Raw genomic sequence first — 18735 nt, forward strand, 5'->3', positions numbered from 1 at the left:
TGTTACACCGTACCCTAAACTCTATTACTAACTAAGTATAATTAACGTTAATTAGTTACATACTTCCGAAGTTCCAGAGAACATGAACTCGCATGCTCGGCTCAATCTCTCCAATGCCAGGAGGAACCTTCCCTAGCTCTCCCAAAGCGGTTGCCCAAGAAGAGCCAGCTGCTAGCTGAATATACCACTGCGAAGTTATGCATTCTTGCCATAGAGCAAGGGCATTGGCCCTATTTAAAGGTACACCAGTTTCCCCGTTAACCCCTCGGGCGCGTAATTACTTATGGTCGGCCTGTAGTGAAAACTCGGCCAGTACTCCCTGCGCTGCAGATTCTGTCACCAACTTGGATTTCCACAGCTTCATCTGCCCAGGCCTCGGCTTCCCTGGAAACCCAAACGCAATCCTCTATGACTCAGACGAAAAAAGACCGAAGAGAAGTGCCGCTTCCGAGCCAGCAGAAGAAGGAGGGTGCCATGCAGTTTGCCTTGTTCGTCTCCTATAACCCATGAAATCATTATATGTTTGCTCTATTCGCTTATCGATCCTGTTTCTGCAGGACGACGCTTGACCAGGTCGCAAATTGGGCAAGGCAAAGTTCATTATGGCCGATGACTTTTGGTCTCGCATGTTGTGCAGTGGAAATGATGCATCTATCGACCCCCCGTTACGACCAAGATCGTTTAGGAATTATCTTCAGAGCTTCTCCTCGTCAATCCGATGTCATGATAGTTGCTGGGACTTTGACAAACAAAATGGCTCCGGCTTTGAGACAAGTATACGATCAGATGCCAGACCCTCGGTGGGTGATCAGCATGGGGAGCTGTGCGAATGGCGGCGGTTATTATCACTATAGCTACTCCGTTACTCGAGGATGCGACAGAATTGTACCTGTGGATATATACGTGCCTGGCTGTAAGTAGACCATTGTGGCCATGAAGTGCTCGCCACTAACGTGGTTTCAAGGCCCACCAACGTCGGAGGCGCTGATGTACGGCATTTTTCAACTGCAAAAAAAGATGCGGCACACTCAAATTACCCGTATGTGGTATCGTAAGTGATATTCTGATCTACCTCGATTACGCTTGGTTTTGCGGTTCAGAAGGCGGGCAATATCCGTTCGTTTCACCGAAAATATTTATGCACCAGCAACAACAGCACTTGGGAAACGTGTAGATATGCATCCAGAGGCAATGAAACGGGATTTTAATGGTGAACCATAAGACTGTATTGGCCTGTCTAATACTTGAAACTACAGCCAAATTGACGTGGAGTTCAATATATGTACATTTTTTATTTCTTTTTCCGTAGCCGTAATAGCGTAAAGTCCGGAAGTCATACTCCCTGGAGCCGCTAATACTGAATGAATATCGCAGACTCCCTTAAAGTTCCCTGTAATCACTAGGCCTGAGTCTCCTTTGTTTCGCCTGATGACGGTGTGGATTCACCGGTTGTCGGAAATAGGCATTGTCCTCTTCTTTGGCAAATGGTTCACTGAAAGTTGTGCGCTGTTGGTTAGAGAAGGGGGGTATTCCTTGGGGCTGCTGGACCGGGAATGGTGGAAAGAAATGGTTCGAAGCAGGCACATAGACAAGAGAGTTGGGTTGAGCCGAGAATAAATTAGGCGAGGCATGACCACCCATAGGAACCATTGGATGAACCATATTGTCTTGGTAGAAACCTGTCTGTCCTGAGGGCAGATAATTAACTGCGGGCTGCTGATTCCACATATTTCCGGTGTTGGGATATGGATTGAAAGCTGGAAAGCCCTGGTTGACCAACGGATCTGATTGTAATTGTTCCGTTCTTGCTGGGTAATCAAAAGAATTGCAAGGTTGGTTGAAGGACGAAGTTGAGGGATTTGTAGATTCTAACTTGGAGCCCTGAGCCAGGTTTGAACGTTCCTCGGATTTTTGTTTTTTCATTCTCGGGGCAGCTGTGGAATCGACGCTTTCATTCGCTCCTCGCTCTTTGGCGGGACGTTTTTTTGTGTTTTTCGGTCCAGGCTCATTTGAAAGCTCTAACGCATCCTCTGATATACTTTTGGAATCGGACTTAGAATCGCCAGTGAGTTGGGCGTCTCCCTGTTTCAAGACTCCAACAGATTTGGCCTCATAATCCTTTATTCTCGCAATCGCATCTTCATCAATAGAGAGGTTATCGAGTAGTACACTCTCAGTATTGCATCCTGGACAAACGAAGTCGCTTTCAATCAATGCATTTGTGATACAATCATTGCAATAAGTCTTTTTGCAACACGGAGTCTTAGTTGGGGCAAGGAATAATCGCTTGTCAATGGGACAAAGAAGATTAAGAGACTGAAGATTCTTGCCATTTTCAATAGCTGCAAGCTCTGCCGCCGCCGCCGTCGCGGCACTAGTCTTTTCTTGATATAGTTCCCATGACGCCTTGTCCGGCTCAGCAATGACAAAATCCCCATCGGCATTGACCATGACTCCAGAAAGCTTTGGGTCCTCATCGGAGCCATCGAGTGCACGGGGCTCCGGTTTGTCTACTTGTTTCTGAAAGGAACGTGGTATCCCAGTGGAACGCTTTACACGGTAACGACCATCGAACCTCGGATCGTTATTGGTGGGGCATGCTTGAATCCAATGCCCTGTATTTCTGTCAACGGGGATTTCACACAAACCAAAGATATTCCACCCTTACCTTTCTGCCTACAGCGATAGCACAAGTAGCCTGGAGGAGGGGGATGCTCCGGAGCGGTAGCAAAAGTTCCTCGATTTCGGTTGGAAGGTACTGGGGTCGCGCTTCAGGCCACCGTCAGCTAACAATCCCATGAAACTTGCTAAACTCTCGGTATATCAGCTAATCAAAAAGTGCACGAACGTAGCCATATCCTCTTGTTGCTCCCTCCACTGAGATTCTTGAAGATTTAAAACTGCCTTGATCTTCTCGTCTTCTGACTGCACACTGTTCAAATCAGGCCTTAAATTGCCACCACCACTTCCTGGGCGACTCGTAACGTTCGGTTCAATCCGGGAGGATGGGCGCCCAGTCACCGGTATTTTACCAGAGATGTAACGAGCTGCGGTTCCTTTACCTGGTCTTGACGCTGGGAGCCTGCGAGCAATAATGGAGGTCGACCGGGGAATTATAGCAGTATCATCTTCGTATTCTAGAGACCACACGTCAGCGGGATAACACCACATAATGCTACTCAAGAGACCCGGACCACGTACCTTCGTTGGTGTCCTCATTATAAATGGCAAGATCAAAATCGGAGCCATCCCCCAGGCGATTTTGGCTGATAATCTCTCTTTTCAACTCAAAAACAGAGATTCCAGTACCATCAAACGATACCCTAGAGGGCTCTTTCTGAGATTTGAATTTGAAATGGACGGAGGAACTCATGGTCAGATAGCGCAGGTTGCAAACAATTGACGATATTTGATTGTTCCAAGTTGGGTGTCCTAAAGCAAGAAAAGCAAAGTGTGTACGGAGTATACAACTGTGTTAAAGAGTAAAAGAGCACCTCCCTTCAGAGCCACCTATACTCACCAGTAAAGGGATTGAGCGACAACAAATAATATACAGTATAGGCTGAGGGGCTTGCGTCTATGACAACAGTCGTGTGTGTACAGAAGATATGTCTGGAAATTGGCAGGAATAACGAGCACAGTTCTCAAGCCCAAATGCCCAAGATTACTGAATGAACATAATAATCCCAGGTGCCTGCTCTTTCTGCCGTATTCTGCATTACCCGGTGAAAGAAAGAATGTGGAACACTCAAAAGTGTGCACCAAAGATGTCTTGATAGCAAAAGGTCGGAGATATCATCAATTTAGAAGGGAGGCAAACTGGAAACCTGGATGCTTAACCAGTGGCGAATAAGACTCGGCTGTGACAAAAGGAAGTAATCACATCTGAGAGGAAGCCATGGGGTTGTACATCTTTATTCAAATAGAAAAACTGTGAATTATAAAATTCTGAAGTACGTAGTCTGGTAGAAAGTAGAAATAGTGTTTAAATATGTAGCTATTAGTTGGGGAAGAGAGTCTGACAATGGTCGTCATGGAAGGGAAGGCATGCAAAAAGGTGGTCACTGGGCTAACTTAACTAAGTTAGTTAACATTTCAGAATTAGATAATCAGTAACTAACTCTTAAGTTAACTAGTTTAACTAACTAACTAGCGGGTTCCCACTGCTACGGATAGCTCTCTGTACGGAGTACGAAGCCTGTATCCAGTACCCCGTACTCAGTACGAAGACTATTAGTTACGCCACTAATTTTATGTCGATTCTTTGACCTCCCATCTTCTATCAAAAAGCGAGCGAGGGAATTGATGCCTTAATTATTTATATAGCCAAGAAACCTTTCCTGAGAATCTATCGATTTCCTTCTTGTTATGGTGTATGGGCAAAGATATTAAACCTCTCTTCTCGAGTGTTTCGAGCCCAGGATTTGCAAAGTTCGACAGACCAAGAAATGCCAGGCCTTGCCATGGACGGCCCCAGCGCAATGGCGTCGAGGGCAACAGTCGCTGATATACACTATGACCCAGCCTCCGCCTCACAACAGGCCAATGGGGGTATTTATCCCAATGGAATCGGGAAGAAATCCCACTCTCCAGTTGATGGGCTACACGATAGCCACATCGGGTGTCTGCACGAACTACCTCCCGAGCTTTCACATATCACCCTTGGCTTTTTCCCCTTCAATAATCTCATTAGTAGAGTTGTTCAGCAGTCGTGGAACGACTTGAATGAGCTCTTGAACGAGATGGGTAGCACCCAGGCATATCAGACCGGCATATCCTCCCAGTTGTCAGCAACCAAAAATGGAATGAGCGAGAAGTTCCGAGGTGATCAAGCGACTGAAAACTCTCTTAAGAAACTCCGGATTCTTGAATTTACTCATTCAAGACGAGCAGAATTCATCAAGTTGCTAGTTCTTTCACAGTGGAGTCGACACGCCAACGAAGTGAGCAGGCTTATTGATATCCAAGCTTTTATTCGCATGCGCTCTGGATTTTATGAGGGTGCTCTATTCCATATCGGAAATATGAAGCAAAATCTTATCGTCGCCCAATTAGCCAACCCGGATTTAAAAACCGCTTCACATGTTCTCTCGGCTGGAAAAATCGACGCGTTGCACGGGGTTAGGAGTCCTTTCCCACCTACATCTCGGGAGTTCTTAGCTAGAGGCTAACGTTTTATCTGTAGCTCGAATTTCTCTCCCCGCGGCCATTAGCACCAAGCCAAGTGCTTAGATTACTCCGGGGTATCAACAAGCTCATCGACATGCGACTGGCACTACACGATCATGTCCCCGATTCCCTCCAGAATTACTTTGTTCATGATGGAAGGGTCACTTTCATTGTCCCTAACGAGTTTGAAATTGATCTTTCAGTTGCGTCTGCGTCACCATCGGCGCAATTTTTCTTAGTCGATATGAAATTTCTGTTCTTCCCTTCCTCGTTGCCAAAAGGGAGGTTACGAAGTATCGTGGACCATCAAGTCAACTCCACCCTTATGAACGCTGGCCTCGTTGGGTGCTTCAACTTGCTGCATAACCTTATTTTAACACATAAAATAACTATCCTTTTCAAACAGGCTATTGACCTCGCCCGCACGTACTGGTCGGAGCACTTGCGTGTTGAATTGTTCCATCGCACTCTGGTTTTGCAATACTGGAGCAAGAAGCCAGGAGGAAAAAGTTGGATTGAGATAGGAGTCCACAGTGGCCTCAAAGGATCTCCACAGAGTACGGGAACTACCACGTCTTTCTTACAGTTACGTTGGTTTCGTGATAATGAGGAAGTCAGCGCCACAGATATAGATTTCAATTTAACGTTTCTAAGTGCCAAGTCAATTCTTTTCAGCGCTATTTCATTGCACATTACGCACATTTTACGAACCGCCTTTGAGGCTCTCCGCCAAAACCGCTTGTATTGTCTAGGGGGACTTTATATCGGCATGAGCGCTTCCTCAAAGGAGCCTGGAGATTGCTATCTTGAGCTGCAGATGACCCAAACGAGCCACTTGGATATAATGGTGGAAGCCGTGTCTGGTGATACGGTATTGCGAGTCACTCCGTCACCAATAACTCGATACGATACAGAGATAATTGTTGACAGAGGGTCCGTCGAGGATATCGTTGAGCGAGTATCGAGGCTGCGCTGCGTTTCCGCGTTGGAAGAAGTCGAACGTTATGCGAAAGCCGTCGGATGGATGCCTTTAAACTTAAGACACGTGAACCTCGAAAGTCTCAAGCGGATATTCCCACCCAGCGCTCTTCGCTCCATGCTCTTATTTCGAGCAAAATGCTGGGAGCCATCGTGGCTCGCCGTGTTTACTAGTGCAATGGATGGGGATAATTGGTGGATTGTCCAGTTGCAAACTCAAAATCCACCTGCGCTCCAAAGTCATTGGAGGCTGCTGGAAGCCCAGAGAGCCAAAGTTATAACTGGCTGGTTTACTGGCTGGTTAGGACGTTTGCATAATGCGTCTTTTTCCAGTCTCCTCAGCGCGCTTTCTGGGATGATTATGGTGCAATGTAATGTCGACTTCTTAAACGAAATCGGCGCAATTCACTTTTTCCCACCTCCCAAAGACTTGTTGCTACAGCCTTGCCTCCGTGTTCCGAGTATATATCTTCGCCTTCGGCACGACGATTTTCCCTCTCAGTTCCGTACGATCTTTTCAGGCGGAAGTCCTAGGCGGTCGTTTATAGATGAAACGTTTAGAATCTCGTTCAAAGGGATTGACCAGCAATCTGGCCACGCCATAACTATGGTTTATGGGCGCTTAATGACAGACATTGACATGTTTGGTGCACTATATGCGAAATCGGTTCGAGACATCGCATTTCAACCCAAGGGGAGAGGCTTTGCCATTCTATTTCGCACCCCGGTTGGTACACCCATCATTACTCCTTTGCTTGAAAGGCTACAACAAATGAACAATATTGCTTTTGTTGTTGAGTCAATGAAATCCCAAGGGTTTCAACCACACTCATTATCACCATCACGAATAAACTTTTCCTATCCAACGCAGGGAGAACTACGCGGAAGCATCAAATTTAGTTATCATGACCAGGGATCGCACTTTGAATCTAAGCTGTTATTTCCGGCAACAACCACCAAACCGATACTCCACCCTCGCATCGGCATTGATTTCAACTATCAGAATCCCCACCGCCGCATTACGGAATCTCTCTCAGCCATCCTCAATTCGCATAAGGATGGTATGAGCCTAGTTCTAGAGCTTATCAACATTACACTCCCACTGTTAGTCACTTTAGAGAGAATATGTGCCGAGGAGTACATTGATAATGCATGGTATTTCCAAGCCCAATATACAGCACGCAGCGCAAGACTATACCAAATAAGGTATCCATTCCTCCGGTATCGCTTTAACGTCAGCGCCAGCCAGCGGAAAAGCTACGTGGTCTGGGTTATTCAAAATTCAACACCGGGACCTGAGAGATCCAAACACCCTTCCCTGGAGCTTCGCTTAAAGGATCAAATATACAATTCCCAAGGTGATGGATGGAGGGGAATCAATCAAGGTGCCATGGCATACTCAGCGAATGTGTCTCGCCTCGTTTTCGACCTTCATCAATTAATGAAGTCTTATATAAGTCAGATGGCGAAGTCAAATCAACGTGGTGAGCCTACGGACTCAAGCCCCAGCGCTGGTTGTGAATTCGGAAGATATCTTCCCAAGAATGAAAATGAGAAAGGTCATATACAGACTACTACTGCACCTACTCTTGAGCACGCATATGGAAACTCGAATGTGGTCGTTCAAAGTGTGCGCCAAGGAGAAGCCGCTGCTCGGGATGTAGATGTAATCGCAATCGATTAATGCACAGGTACATAGTAATCAATTACTCAGATAAAATAGAACAGGGGAGAGATTTGTACAGTTTAACGGCCATGATGTCTCATTTCCATCAAGGTCAGTAACTGCTATGATAACATGTAGTCTGTCGTAATTCTCTCATGCTGTCCCTGCTTTGCCCATTAAATAAGTATCCATTGTTCTGCATTTTTGTGAGTACTGTCATTTCAATGGCTCAATGCACATATCCCACAACTACATAAGCATGCATAGATTCCCTATTCGATTAGGATTAAACTTCCTAAATACGACATTCCTCTTGATGGTTTCGGACTCTTGTTATTGGGAATCGAATCCGTCTTGGAATCTCTGAACCCAATGAACCTGCAACTTCATTAGTTTGATCTGGTAGGATCCGTATGTTGCCCACCATTTTAAGTGGTCATTGTTTCTGATCTGAAAGATGGCAAGATGGAAAGCTAGTCTTTCCTGCTGAGGATACGGAAGGTTTCAAGTCGGATCATGGTTTATCCCGGAAGGGGAATCCAGATAAGGTTTTGTTCTTGGTGGTGTAGTATCGGGAGATATGAACTCGTCCAACATTACTCCGTACATAGAATAGCGAAGTAGGGGGTGTGCTTGGTTCTTGAAATCATAGGAAACCAATATTCGCCAAGCTACTGTATTAGTTAGCTAGAATTGCTCTTCACGTATACAGCTTTTGCATGTGCTAATATCATATTCCGCCCAAGTAACTTTATTGGGAGCGCTGTCGGTTACGAACTTCCCCGGATTTAAAACGTGGCATCCCTCGTACGTGACTGAAAATGGACCGGTGGACGTATCAGCTAAAATTAAGCATGTGGGTAACGGGTATAAATATAGAGCCGACGCATGATCCCAGAATACAGCCCTGGTAGTCGTTGGGAAAGGAGAGAGATGCCCTTGATCAAGTATTGATTTGACAAGTTTTCGCGCTGCAACATTTCCAACGTTTTCCTTGATGCGATTGTTTTCGGTTGGCCGCGACCGCTCCAAATCCGGAGCAGTGGCTCGGAAATCGGAGGCCATATCATCCGTATATGTGTCATGATGACGTTCATTTTTAGAATGGCCTACTGGCATTGCAGATATTGGTTCCTGGCAAGACCCATCTCGAAAGTTGAGAGCCATACGTCTTAGCCTCTCTGAAATATCATCCCGAAAAATAACTAGCTCCTGAACTGGTCCAAATATGCTCAGTCTCGCAGGATTAGAGGTCCAAATAGCCTCCCCCCCCGGATGTGCGGCTCGGCAACTTTGAGTTTCGGCGTTGGCTACGGTGAATGCTCGACGCACTCGAGAAGTGAAAAGGTCTGGAATAGGTCCTCGTGGCACGGGCGGTGCTGCTCCAGCACAAAAATTGGATGCCCAAGGATCATTATCCCCTGGCACAAATATGAAGGTAGAATTTTGCAGCAAACGAGAGCAACTGGATAGAATAATGGCAAGTCGATCGAAAAGCCCCTTATAAGTAACACTGCACGCGCCTTCCTTTCCAGTCATGATGGCTTGCTGAGCAAAATCGCCGATTAGCACGAATGCTAGAGGGGTGCGCTCGATAGGAAGATTATTGTAAACCTGAAGAACATTCGAGAGACCTTGTAGGGTTTTTGGGTTGTTCAAGTTAACATCACTCATAAGAGCTATCTGGGTCCGAGCATGAGCTGATATCGGCGAAGAAGTCTCAAAGCATTGCTGCTTTATCTGTCTCATGCGGTTGCCTTCTGCACGCCTACTTCCAACACCAAGGAAGTCCGTCCAACCGAACCCACTAATGGGTGCTGAGGAATGATCAGAAGACGAGTTTGTTTCAAGCGATAATTCTCTTCGCTCACAAGGTGGACCAGCAACTGATAGGGCGACAAATCTTCCGCCGATATTACCCCCGATTCCGCCAGAAATGCTCGGCAGAGGACCTGAAGAAGTTTGCTCCTCGTAGATACCATCTACGAGAAGCACCATTCCTGGTACAAACCACGTCTCACCTTCAGGCACACCTTTTGCAAAACGCAAATCTAGTGCAACGCTACCAGTAAGATCCGATAGGCAAAAACCACCAATAGGCGATAGGTGAAGTAGACCGAGAAGTAAGTGTGACGTACCCGGTCGTCCTTGAAGACTCGAGACGAAGGTGAGACTGTAACTGCCCTTATTGGTTGATGATGTTGACGATTCAAGTTGACGTGATTGTCTTGAAACGTTTGAGGGTTGCCGAAACGCGCTGTTCCGGAGGACACGCTGATATACACGATTGTATCTATCCCGGAATGCATCAATCCTACTCGATGACGATGGGAACACGGATGCCGATGACGGCGATAGTGCGAAATTTCGTTTGTCCATGTTGTATAGTAATCGAGGTTGGTCAAAAGCGTTGACTACCCGAATCCACTGACGCGGATCATTGGGTGAAAATATATTATCTTCACCAACACCACCCTGTAGATCAATGCTTTTCGATCTGTCATCCAAAGGATACGACATTTCGGTAGAAGAATGACATTTCCCTTCATTTTTAGGGTTGCTTTCCATAGGATGCTCTGGTATGTTCTGCGGCAACGGCAGGATGCGTCCGTTGCTAATACGGCTTCCTAGGTCTTCCAATATCATATGGAGGGATGGCTCCTTGACCTCCTCGACAATGAGTCCACCGCCGGCATGCTTCCAGTTCCTAGCAACTTCATCCAACAAAAGTTCTGCGAGGCCTTGTTCGCGCCATCCACAACCGCAATTACTGCCAACAAAACGTGCAAGGGTTTCAAGCGATGCAGACGTAACACTAAGGGAGTGCTTTCTAGTAAAGATGCGAAACACGATCGGTCTAAGCACCGAAGGAGGTATCAGCACAGGGAGGCTGGCTTGCTGCGACTTCTTCATTGTGTGGACTTCCGGGCCGGTCTCTTAAAAGTTTTGCTGTATCAAGCACAATCAAAATACAGAGTATGTGGAAGGCTATTGAGTTAGTTTGTTACAATGAAGGGAACACAGATGTTTACCTCCGATTTGTCTGCTTGAACAATGGCTCACATGACATGTAGATATAACAGGTTGAAGTTTGAACAAATTTTATCTAGCCTCTGCACATAGTTGTCGGTTCTCTAAACAGAGTCCAGAGTTCTCTCTGCTTGACATGCAATGGTGATTTACCAAGTCACACTTGTAGAAGCAAATCATGCAAACACCGCCACGCGCCCTGGAACCTGCTCGCGTCTTATGCAGCACCACGCGTCACAACACGGACTCTGTCACTCTATGATTCTCTAACTCCTTAACCTGAGCTTGAATACCTTAACCTTGCACACATTTTATCCTTACCTGGTCACACCGATACATCTTTTATTAATAATACCAGTTGAGCAATTGCCGTTCCTTCTATATTTTATGAGAAGTCTCTTTGAATTATGTCACTCTCAAATAGCCTAAAAAGAAATGCTTCCCATTTGTCAACTGTCTCTGTCAACACAAAAAAGTCCAAGTCAAATGGGACAATCACGTCTTTTTTTGGCGCCCCAACTTCAAAAAGCACAAATGATCCTGTATCTGGGAATACCACTTCAGGCCCTGTCACGTCGAAATTCTGCAAAGAAAAATGGGTCGCTAGCTTGACTTCCGAGCAAAGGGAGTTGTTGAAACTGGAGATTGACACGCTGGAAGAGAGTTGGCTCGCTCAGCTTAAGGAGGAGCTCCTAACCAAAGACTTTCTGAATTTAAAACGATTCCTGCGGAAGGAAGTAGCTTCTGGGGCTGAGATTTTTCCCCCTCTTAATGATGTCTACTCTTGGTATGATTCTTCTTCTCAAGTCCTCTGCCTTTCAAGGTCTAACTTGTACGGTCTACCAAAGGTCCCGCCATACACCGCTGCACAAAGTCAAAGCCGTGATCATTGGACAAGATCCCTATCATGGGTATGGACAAGCCCATGGGCTGTGCTTTTCTGTCCGCCCTCCAACGCCTGCTCCTCCCTCACTCAAGAACATATATATTGCACTTAAAAAAGATTATCCCTCCTTTCAGCCGCCACCGAATGGGGGGGGATTGCTCACTCCTTGGGCTGACCGCGGGGTTTTGATGCTCAATACTTGTTTAACCGTTCGTGCTCGAAGCCCAAACAGCCACTCTAGACAAGGATGGGAGCGCTTTACTCAGAAAGCCATTGATGTGGTCGCTAGGGTTCGCTCACGCGGTGTTGTTTTTCTTGCCTGGGGTAGGCCCGCTGCCAATCGTGTTGCCAATGTCAATCGTGAAAAGCATTGTGTCCTGCAATCTGTTCACCCAAGTCCGCTGAGTGCACATAATGGCTTCGTAAGTCAAAGATTTTCGAGTTATCCCACACATTCAGCCAAACCCATTTATGTACACCACTTCAGATCGAAAAGTATGAATACTAACGTCCTATAATCCAAAGTTTAACTGTGGCCATTTTAAAAAGGCCAATCAATGGTTGGAGAAGAGATACGGGCCTGAGGGAGGCATTGATTGGAGTCTTACTCAGTCTACGGCTGCTAACAAAGAGTCCAATGATAATAAGCAGTGTGCTGGGGCAACACCCGAGACAGATCTGTGCCCCCCAAGAACCAAGGAAACACAAGAAGCCTGACAAGGTACTGCGCATCCTCGAAATATGTTGTCTCACTGCTGTCTTTCTATTATCTGTTTTATTACTTTCTACTGTTGAGACTTCTCCTGGACGCCGTGAATGGTAATTCAGATTGATAGGCTATATGTTACTGTTTTTAGTAGAAAGCGTTACTTAACTACTTCGTACTTGGAATTTAATCAGACTTATTTTCCTCAACAGAGCAATTGGCAGGCCAATCTCATTCTCCATCAGACTTCTCAATACCATAAGACTCAATCAAACTTACAAGCCGTGAAGACTCATGCGAGAAATTGATTGGTGAAGCTCCCAAGACCTGATATCTAACACTATAGAAATGTTAGTTTCGGGTATCAACTCATTGATTGTTAAGTGGCTCACCGCGGCTGATTTTGAAAGTTGTCCAACTTGGCTTTGCATTTAAGATTCCACATCTGGCAGGTAGCATGAAGAATGGCCTCACTTGCAGCTTTATCATCACTCTCTTTAAGTTCCATAAGAACATTAGCTGGCATGCCCATGATTGCTCGTCCAACTTCATCAAAGCAATTCAGCCAAAGTTGCCCTGTATGGTCGGAGACATTTGCAGATAGAATGTACCGGTATTCAGGCCGAAGACTTGATTTTTCACAATGTTCGCAGAGCCATTGTTCAGAATCGACCTGAACGACTTTCTTATTACATCTCTCTTGAACACAGGCCGGATAACAGATGGTATCTTGCTTGATGAAAACCACAGTTGCCCTGAGAGAAAAATAGTCTGGTTTCTCAGTCATTCCAAGTTGGTTGTCTCTAACTTCAACGATTGCCTTGTAAATATCCTGCCGGGTACCTGTCGAAATCGCTGCATTTTCGCTCAAGGCATGAGTTGCAAATTGGTCGAATTTACCCTGAGCGTCATACCAGCCCTTTAATTTATGGGCTTCTTCAATATCCGGGTCCGACGTGATCGTTCCCGAGTTCAATAGGCTCAGAGATCTTCCCCCAAAATCGGAAACCTTTACACCTTTGAATGCGACGACAGAATCCGGCATAACGTCAAAAGAAGTCGCCATTGCCCCCCAAATGGTAAGAGGAACAGAATACCCAGTATCGTCAACTAGCATAAGCTCACGCTTCGTGTATCGTTTGCCCGTGGATTTGGACGGAACTTCTGCGACTGGTTCAACGGTTTTCAAGACGCCCAAAACGTCGATCGTCGTACCCTTTTCCACAGAGTGTAGGTGACCAATACTCGTAAAATTAAAGCGCATTTGAGGGACATCCTCATGGTCTTCTGCCTATGGAAATCAATTAGTTTCTAAGGGGCAACCGATGTCGAAGACCAATCAAGGCTTACCTTCTCAATAACAGTGTCCCTTTCAAAAGTAAGTTCATAATCGTTGTTCACATTGCTAAATTCCCTTTTGGCCATTTGAACACGACAAGGACTCGATATATAGTACACACTACCCTCCTCAAAGAGCGGGTAAAGCAAGTCACATTGTTCTTTAAAGGCTGTAGCTCGGATTTCTCCGCTATCATCCAACAGGTTAACACTGAATAATCTTCCTTCTCCGTTTCTATTGTACCACTTTTTGATGGCTGATTTGTTAGTACACCGCGCCTTGATAGTCCACTTATGAGAGTAAGGTGACAGTGCCTCAATTGGATAAATATTCGCGTGAGTGGGTGCCATTGTTGGAACACTTGCTCGCTGGTGGCGTTGTGGTTGTGCGGCTGAATGTTCTGACACCACACCATAGAATCCATCACTGGAAATGGCTGTGGGCGTCGGCTTCTCAACTTCGGCTACCTTTGTCTCCAAAGGCTTTGGGTCTCCAATCCTTTCGCATTCACCTAGGTCCTCTAATACATCAAGGTCTAAAACGATAAGGATCCTGTCATTATTAGTTGAACGTAACCCTAAACCCAAAGGCTCCGAAGGTATGTGAAAGGACCAACCGTTTGCCCTTCACAAAATTTGCCTGGAAAGACTTTAACTGCACGAAACATCCCCGCCGCAATGCTCCATTGTTCACAAGATTATTCAGTGCTTAATAAAATGTTAGTGGCACTTGTTTAATTCACACGCTATAACAACACTTACAACTTGCGAGCATTGTCTGTACAAAATTTGATATATCACTGAAGACAGCTCGGTACCTATCAGGGCCCCCAGACGGTGAAGATAAAAGCTTCACATGGAGACATTGCACAATAGGTTTGGCCACTTTTTCCTTCGTATCATCAAAAATGGCACTGAAAAGAATTTAGGTAAGTCTAGGTATTCCTGACATGTTGGGGTCTCTAACCTCAGTGCTCCAACTGTGATATTATTTGCCATGCTTCAATTGCAATATTATAGCATCCACATACAAGTCGAGTGAGTCAGGAGGTCTGGATGTTCTGGGAGGAGAAATGGGAGCAGATTGTAACAAGAAGCTGTCTAACCCGACGCGTTTACCCAGAGAGCATGACGCGACGCCTGAAAATTGATTTGATATGTTGATGAGTTGGCACTTATTTTCTGCCAAAACTTTATTTGCATGGCGGGTTAAATATGTACTCTGCTCAGTTACCAATTGCCTATTGGCCAAGCTCTTCACCGCCTGGTTAGTAAGTTGGATGACCACCATTCATTTTCATGGAAAGCATAATCATCAAGTCAGAAAAGCTATCCTATCCACCATGGCCGACGAGTGTGATATCAGTGACCACATGGCGAAACCAGCAACTGGTGGAGCCATGTATCTCATCAGCATTCAGATTTTCTCTCGTGCAATAACCTTTTCTGCAAATCAAATTCTTTTGCTACATGTCTCCCCCGAAGCACTAGGAATTGCCATGCAACTAGAACTATATTCTATCACTGTCCTCCATTTCTCTCGTGAAAGCATCAGGGTTGCAGCTCAAACAGAACCTCAACACCTTCAAGAAGCCAAAAAAAAAGAACGTTCTGGCAACCCTGGAAAAATAATCCAAGATGAACTCTGGAAGGACAGTCCCCCGAACTCAGCCTCTCAAGCTCTTGTGAATATGTCTTATCTGGCGGCCATCTTTGGCTGTTTAATGCTATACATATTTGGGTTCTTGTACATGCGAGTTGCATCTGTGAACATCTTAAACGCCCCTTACTTCAATAAAAGTCTGGCATTGGTGGGGATTGCTACTGTCCTTGAGCTTTTTGCTGAACCTTGTTTTGCTGTGGTACAGCACAATATGCTTTATCAGTCAAGAGCAGCAATTGAAACAGTTTCTGCTCTTGCAAAAGGTTTGTTCAGCTGTGGCACTGCGTTTTGGGTGCGTAGAATGGGGTTGGACCGAGGACCTTTGCCATATGCTATTGGTCAAGTTGCTTACGGCCTTTTTATCTTCTGTGGATACTTTATTGTCGCCAAACGTCTTACTGGCAAGGGTGGATTCTCATTGCTGCCAGCTTGTTTGTCAAAGGAGTGAGTGACTCCATGCAGTAATTGCCGTGTCATCATAACATCCGCTGACCTTTATAAAGGCAGTATCTCTCAGGTTTCATATCGTTACCTCTATTATATCGGAGCGCCAGCATATTTTTCCAGTCAGTCGTGAAACATCTCCTTACACAGGGTGACACAATGATACTCACAGCTCTCTCGACCTTGGAAGATCAAGGTCTGTATGCACTGGCCTCGAATTACGGTGGTCTCGTAGCTAGACTGGTCTTCCAACCCATCGAAGAGAGTAGTCGCACTGCTTTTGGACGGTGGCTTCCGAGCCGAAAGCCACGGATAGCAAAACCTGTTTCCGTTACTTTTGCTAGGTCGCATCTTCAGGATATGCTTCATGCATACTTCCTCCTAACTATAGTGTCCTGGGCACTCGGGCCTCTTCTCCTTCCCGTGGCTTTGAGAGTCATCTTAAACTCGCGGTGGGCGTTATTAAACATCCAGGAACCGCTCCTGGCGTATTGTTACTATATTCCGTTCCTTGCTTTTAACGGCATTACAGAAGCCTTCGTATCTTCTGCCGCCAGTAATTCGGAACTTCGAGCCCAAGCAAGTTGGATGGGAGCATGCTCCCTGGCATTTGCATTTGCAGCATATTTTCTTCTCAAAGTTGCTGATTTGGGCGTCCGAGGTTTGGTGTGGGCAAACATTTTCAACATGGCCTTACGCATTTTGTGGAGTTTCCGTTTCATCCAAAAATACTTCGGCAAGCATAAGCAAGAGCTAAGACTCCGTGACGTGCTACCAAGGCGGGAAACGTGTGCCGTTGGCATTGTGACTTGGAGCTGTACGCTCGCCTTGCATACTCCTATCTCAACCAAAACAAACGTGGCTGGCGCATTCTTTGCCGGAGCAATCGTTACAATTACAATGTATGTCCTATAACCTCGTACTTCTTATCCATACACTAATACTGCAGTAGTCTATATCTAGAAAGAAATTTTCTGAAGGGGCAAATCATCCGCTGTCGAACCAATAATTCCTGAAACTCAACCAGCAATACCTCATAAGCTTTGTCGGGTCCAAATTTATCTGTTAGTCCTCAAATTTGATCCTCGATGCTACCTTTGTTGTATCCATTTCGCGGAAAAATGCCCCATAAGATTCGTGCTGTTTTTTCTTCACGGTCGCCCCGAATTTCAGAAGGCTCTCAGGCACATCCTGGTCAGCCGCTCGAAGAACATTTATTAACCTTTGCGTGCATAAGTTAGCTGAGAAACATCCAGAGCGGTTTGGTGACAGCCTATGACTTACGGGCCAGATAACGCCTTGTCCCGTTCGGTAAAGAGGGTAATAGCAAGCCCTTCAGCACCTGCACGGCCCGTCCTAAATTCTTTTTTAATGTTATGTAGAGACCGAGAAATGACGTTTGTACATACCTTCCGATGCGGTGCACGTAGTCTTCGATTGTCAAGGGAAATGTTACGTTGAGCACAAGCTTGACAGCGGGAATATCTAGCCCGCGGGCTGCCACATCAGTTGCAACTAGGAGTGAGATGGAACCGGATTTGAACGCCTCCAGACTTCTGAAGCGTTCAGTTTGGCTCATATCTCCGTGGATGCCAGCAACTTTGAATCCTTTGGAGCCAATGAACCGCTCGACTCGCATAGCTTCTTTCTTATATAGACAAAACACCAGAATTCTATGATTATTCTTCGCACCATCCTGGTATCTTCGCAGCAGTTCTAGGAGTCGGCTATCTTTTTCGTAAGGCTGCAAAACTTCCACTATCTGTTTGATGCGTTTATTTGCTCGAATATCCGATGAGTCTCCAATTGTGACAGTCACAGGGTTTTTGGTGAACGACGCAGCAAGATTTCTCACGCCTATAGGCCAGGTTGCGGTAAACATAATGGTTTGTCGTTTCTGCGTGGAAGGTATTCCCTTAACAATGTCCTGTATGTCCTGTTCGAAACCTTTATCTAGCATCCTGTCCGCCTCGTCCAACACTAGGTATTTAACCCCTGATAAATTGATCGTTTGGTCTGCTTGGAAATCTTTCAGCCTTCCCGGGGTTGCAATCACAACAGATGCATTCCTTATTTCTCGACGTTGGTGGTCTTTCGGGGAGCCTCCGTATATACATGCAATGCCCACGTCTACGACGGAACTAAACCTCAGAAGTTGATCGTATATTTGCACTGCAAGCTCCCTGGTCGGTGTGATTATGAGAGCACATGGTTTACAGGATGTCTCAGAATTATTCAACTCTAGAACTCTCCGCAAGCATGGCAAACCAAACGCAAGAGTTTTCCCGCTTCCAGTTTCTGCTACTCCAATCAAATCCCGACCGGCGAAGGCCAATGGCCAGGACACAGCCTGAATGGGAGTGGGTGATGAAAACTTTTCGAGCGGAAGGTACAGATCATTTGAAGACTCAGGAAGGAAGGAGAAGGAAGTTATCGGTCGCAGTGAGGGATCGGTAGATGGATCAGCGATGTGGATGGAGTTGGAACTAAGGTACTCATCGATTGTTGACTGTGGGAGAGCGCTGAGTTCTGGAGTTGGAAGATACCGACTATCGGAAGCTCGCTTGTCGTTCCCATCAGGTATGTTACGACGGCTCTTGCTATTCTGACCGATCACAGTACCTGGAGTGACTTTCAGGGAGTTCTTCTTTTTCCTCCTCTTCAGCTCGCTGGGTAAACGTTCCACATTTGCCTCGGTTTGAAGAGGGCGCTTCGCCATTTTTCAGATTCTTGTTTTGGAATAAATAGCACGGACTCCATAAAAGGAAGATAGAAAAAAGGGAAACAAAAGGTTGAAACAAGTCGCTGGGATGGCATAGAGAAAGGATCTTTGCGGCACCCCAACCTTTTATAGT

The 18735-nt window shown here is 45.9% G+C and overlaps 8 protein-coding genes across 9 annotated transcripts; 4 read left to right on the forward strand and 4 right to left on the reverse strand.

The window, feature by feature from the left end:
• The first annotated feature begins 95 nt into the window (after positions 1-95).
• Positions 96-1307, forward strand: D8B26_003661 (uncharacterized protein). The gene is made up of 4 exons (XM_003068120.2): positions 96-240; positions 299-488; positions 558-913; positions 965-1307. Exons 1-4 carry the CDS (start codon positions 198-200, stop codon positions 1057-1059), a joined length of 684 nt encoding a protein of 227 aa, XP_003068166.1. The 5' UTR covers positions 96-197; the 3' UTR covers positions 1060-1307.
• Positions 1308-1380: 73 nt separating this feature from the next.
• D8B26_003662 (uncharacterized protein) lies at positions 1381-3910 on the reverse strand (the record flags this gene model as incomplete). The annotated part of the gene is made up of 4 exons (XM_003068119.2): positions 3202-3910; positions 2849-3137; positions 2669-2769; positions 1381-2615 (listed from the first exon to the last, which is right to left on the reverse strand). Exons 1-4 carry the CDS (start codon positions 3371-3373, stop codon positions 1381-1383), a joined length of 1797 nt encoding a protein of 598 aa, XP_003068165.1. The 5' UTR covers positions 3374-3910.
• Positions 3911-4289: 379 nt separating this feature from the next.
• RGR1 (mediator complex subunit) lies at positions 4290-7831 on the forward strand (the record flags this gene model as incomplete). The annotated part of the gene is made up of 2 exons (XM_003068118.2): positions 4290-5120; positions 5186-7831. Exons 1-2 carry the CDS (start codon positions 4449-4451, stop codon positions 7829-7831), a joined length of 3318 nt encoding a protein of 1105 aa, XP_003068164.2. The 5' UTR covers positions 4290-4448.
• A 669-nt stretch (positions 7832-8500) lies between these two features.
• DPB2 (DNA-directed DNA polymerase epsilon, subunit B) lies at positions 8501-10726 on the reverse strand (the record flags this gene model as incomplete). Its single annotated transcript, XM_003068117.2, has 1 exon — positions 8501-10726. The coding sequence occupies one exon, from the start codon at positions 10724-10726 to the stop codon at positions 8501-8503; it is 2226 nt and encodes a 741-aa protein (XP_003068163.2).
• Positions 10727-11135: 409 nt separating this feature from the next.
• UNG1 (uracil DNA glycosylase) lies at positions 11136-12502 on the forward strand. The gene is made up of 3 exons (XM_003068116.2): positions 11136-11630; positions 11692-12151; positions 12255-12502. Exons 1-3 carry the CDS (start codon positions 11251-11253, stop codon positions 12444-12446), a joined length of 1032 nt encoding a protein of 343 aa, XP_003068162.1. The 5' UTR covers positions 11136-11250; the 3' UTR covers positions 12447-12502.
• On the reverse strand, positions 12480-14772 carry RFA1 (Replication factor A protein 1; the record flags this gene model as incomplete). Its single annotated transcript, XM_066124223.1, has 6 exons — positions 12480-12775; positions 12828-13726; positions 13786-14326; positions 14391-14481; positions 14536-14687; positions 14741-14772. The coding sequence occupies 6 exons, from the start codon at positions 14770-14772 to the stop codon at positions 12667-12669; spliced, it is 1824 nt and encodes a 607-aa protein (XP_065980302.1). The 3' UTR covers positions 12480-12666.
• Positions 14773-15339: 567 nt separating this feature from the next.
• RFT1 (Oligosaccharide translocation protein rft1) lies at positions 15340-16889 on the forward strand (the record flags this gene model as incomplete). Its single annotated transcript, XM_003068114.2, has 3 exons — positions 15340-15880; positions 15940-16782; positions 16844-16889. Exons 1-3 carry the CDS (start codon positions 15465-15467, stop codon positions 16887-16889), a joined length of 1305 nt encoding a protein of 434 aa, XP_003068160.2. The 5' UTR covers positions 15340-15464.
• DBP3_1 (RNA-dependent ATPase) lies at positions 16792-18662 on the reverse strand. 2 transcript variants are annotated; one of them, XM_003068113.2, is made up of 3 exons: positions 17290-18662; positions 17165-17236; positions 16792-17102 (listed from the first exon to the last, which is right to left on the reverse strand). In XM_003068113.2, the coding sequence occupies exons 1-3, from the start codon at positions 18597-18599 to the stop codon at positions 16946-16948; spliced, it is 1539 nt and encodes a 512-aa protein (XP_003068159.2). In that variant the 5' UTR covers positions 18600-18662; the 3' UTR covers positions 16792-16945. The 2 variants fall into 2 exon arrangements, with proteins under 2 accessions (XP_003068159.2, XP_065980303.1); XM_066124224.1 differs by having other exon boundaries at positions 17165-18662.
• Positions 18663-18735: the final 73 nt, after the last annotated feature.

Source organism: Coccidioides posadasii, chromosome 2 (genome assembly GCF_018416015.2).
Source record: "Coccidioides posadasii str. Silveira chromosome 2, complete sequence".
Lineage (NCBI taxonomy): Eukaryota > Fungi > Ascomycota > Eurotiomycetes > Onygenales > Onygenaceae > Coccidioides > Coccidioides posadasii.

Coding starts and splice junctions, on each gene's coding strand:
- DBP3_1 (XM_003068113.2), bottom strand. CDS start 18,599: ATGGCGAAGCGCCCTCTTCAAACCGAGGCAAATGTGGAACGTTTACCC. Junction 17,237..17,289: donor TACGTGCACCGCATCGGAAG/GTATGTACAAAC, acceptor AAAAGAATTTAG/GACGGGCCGTGCAGGTGCTG. Junction 17,103..17,164: donor GACAAGGCGTTATCTGGCCC/GTAAGTCATAGG, acceptor ATGCACGCAAAG/GTTAATAAATGTTCTTCGAG.
- D8B26_003661 (XM_003068120.2), top strand. CDS start 198: ATGCATTCTTGCCATAGAGCAAGGGCATTGGCCCTATTTAAAG. Junction 489..557: donor GGTGCCATGCAGTTTGCCTT/GTTCGTCTCCTA, acceptor CTGTTTCTGCAG/GACGACGCTTGACCAGGTCG. Junction 914..964: donor GGATATATACGTGCCTGGCT/GTAAGTAGACCA, acceptor CGTGGTTTCAAG/GCCCACCAACGTCGGAGGCG.
- UNG1 (XM_003068116.2), top strand. CDS start 11,251: ATGTCACTCTCAAATAGCCTAAAAAGAAATGCTTCCCATTTGTCAACT. Junction 11,631..11,691: donor CTTAATGATGTCTACTCTTG/GTATGATTCTTC, acceptor GGTCTACCAAAG/GTCCCGCCATACACCGCTGC. Junction 12,152..12,254: donor TGAGTGCACATAATGGCTTC/GTAAGTCAAAGA, acceptor TATAATCCAAAG/TTTAACTGTGGCCATTTTAA.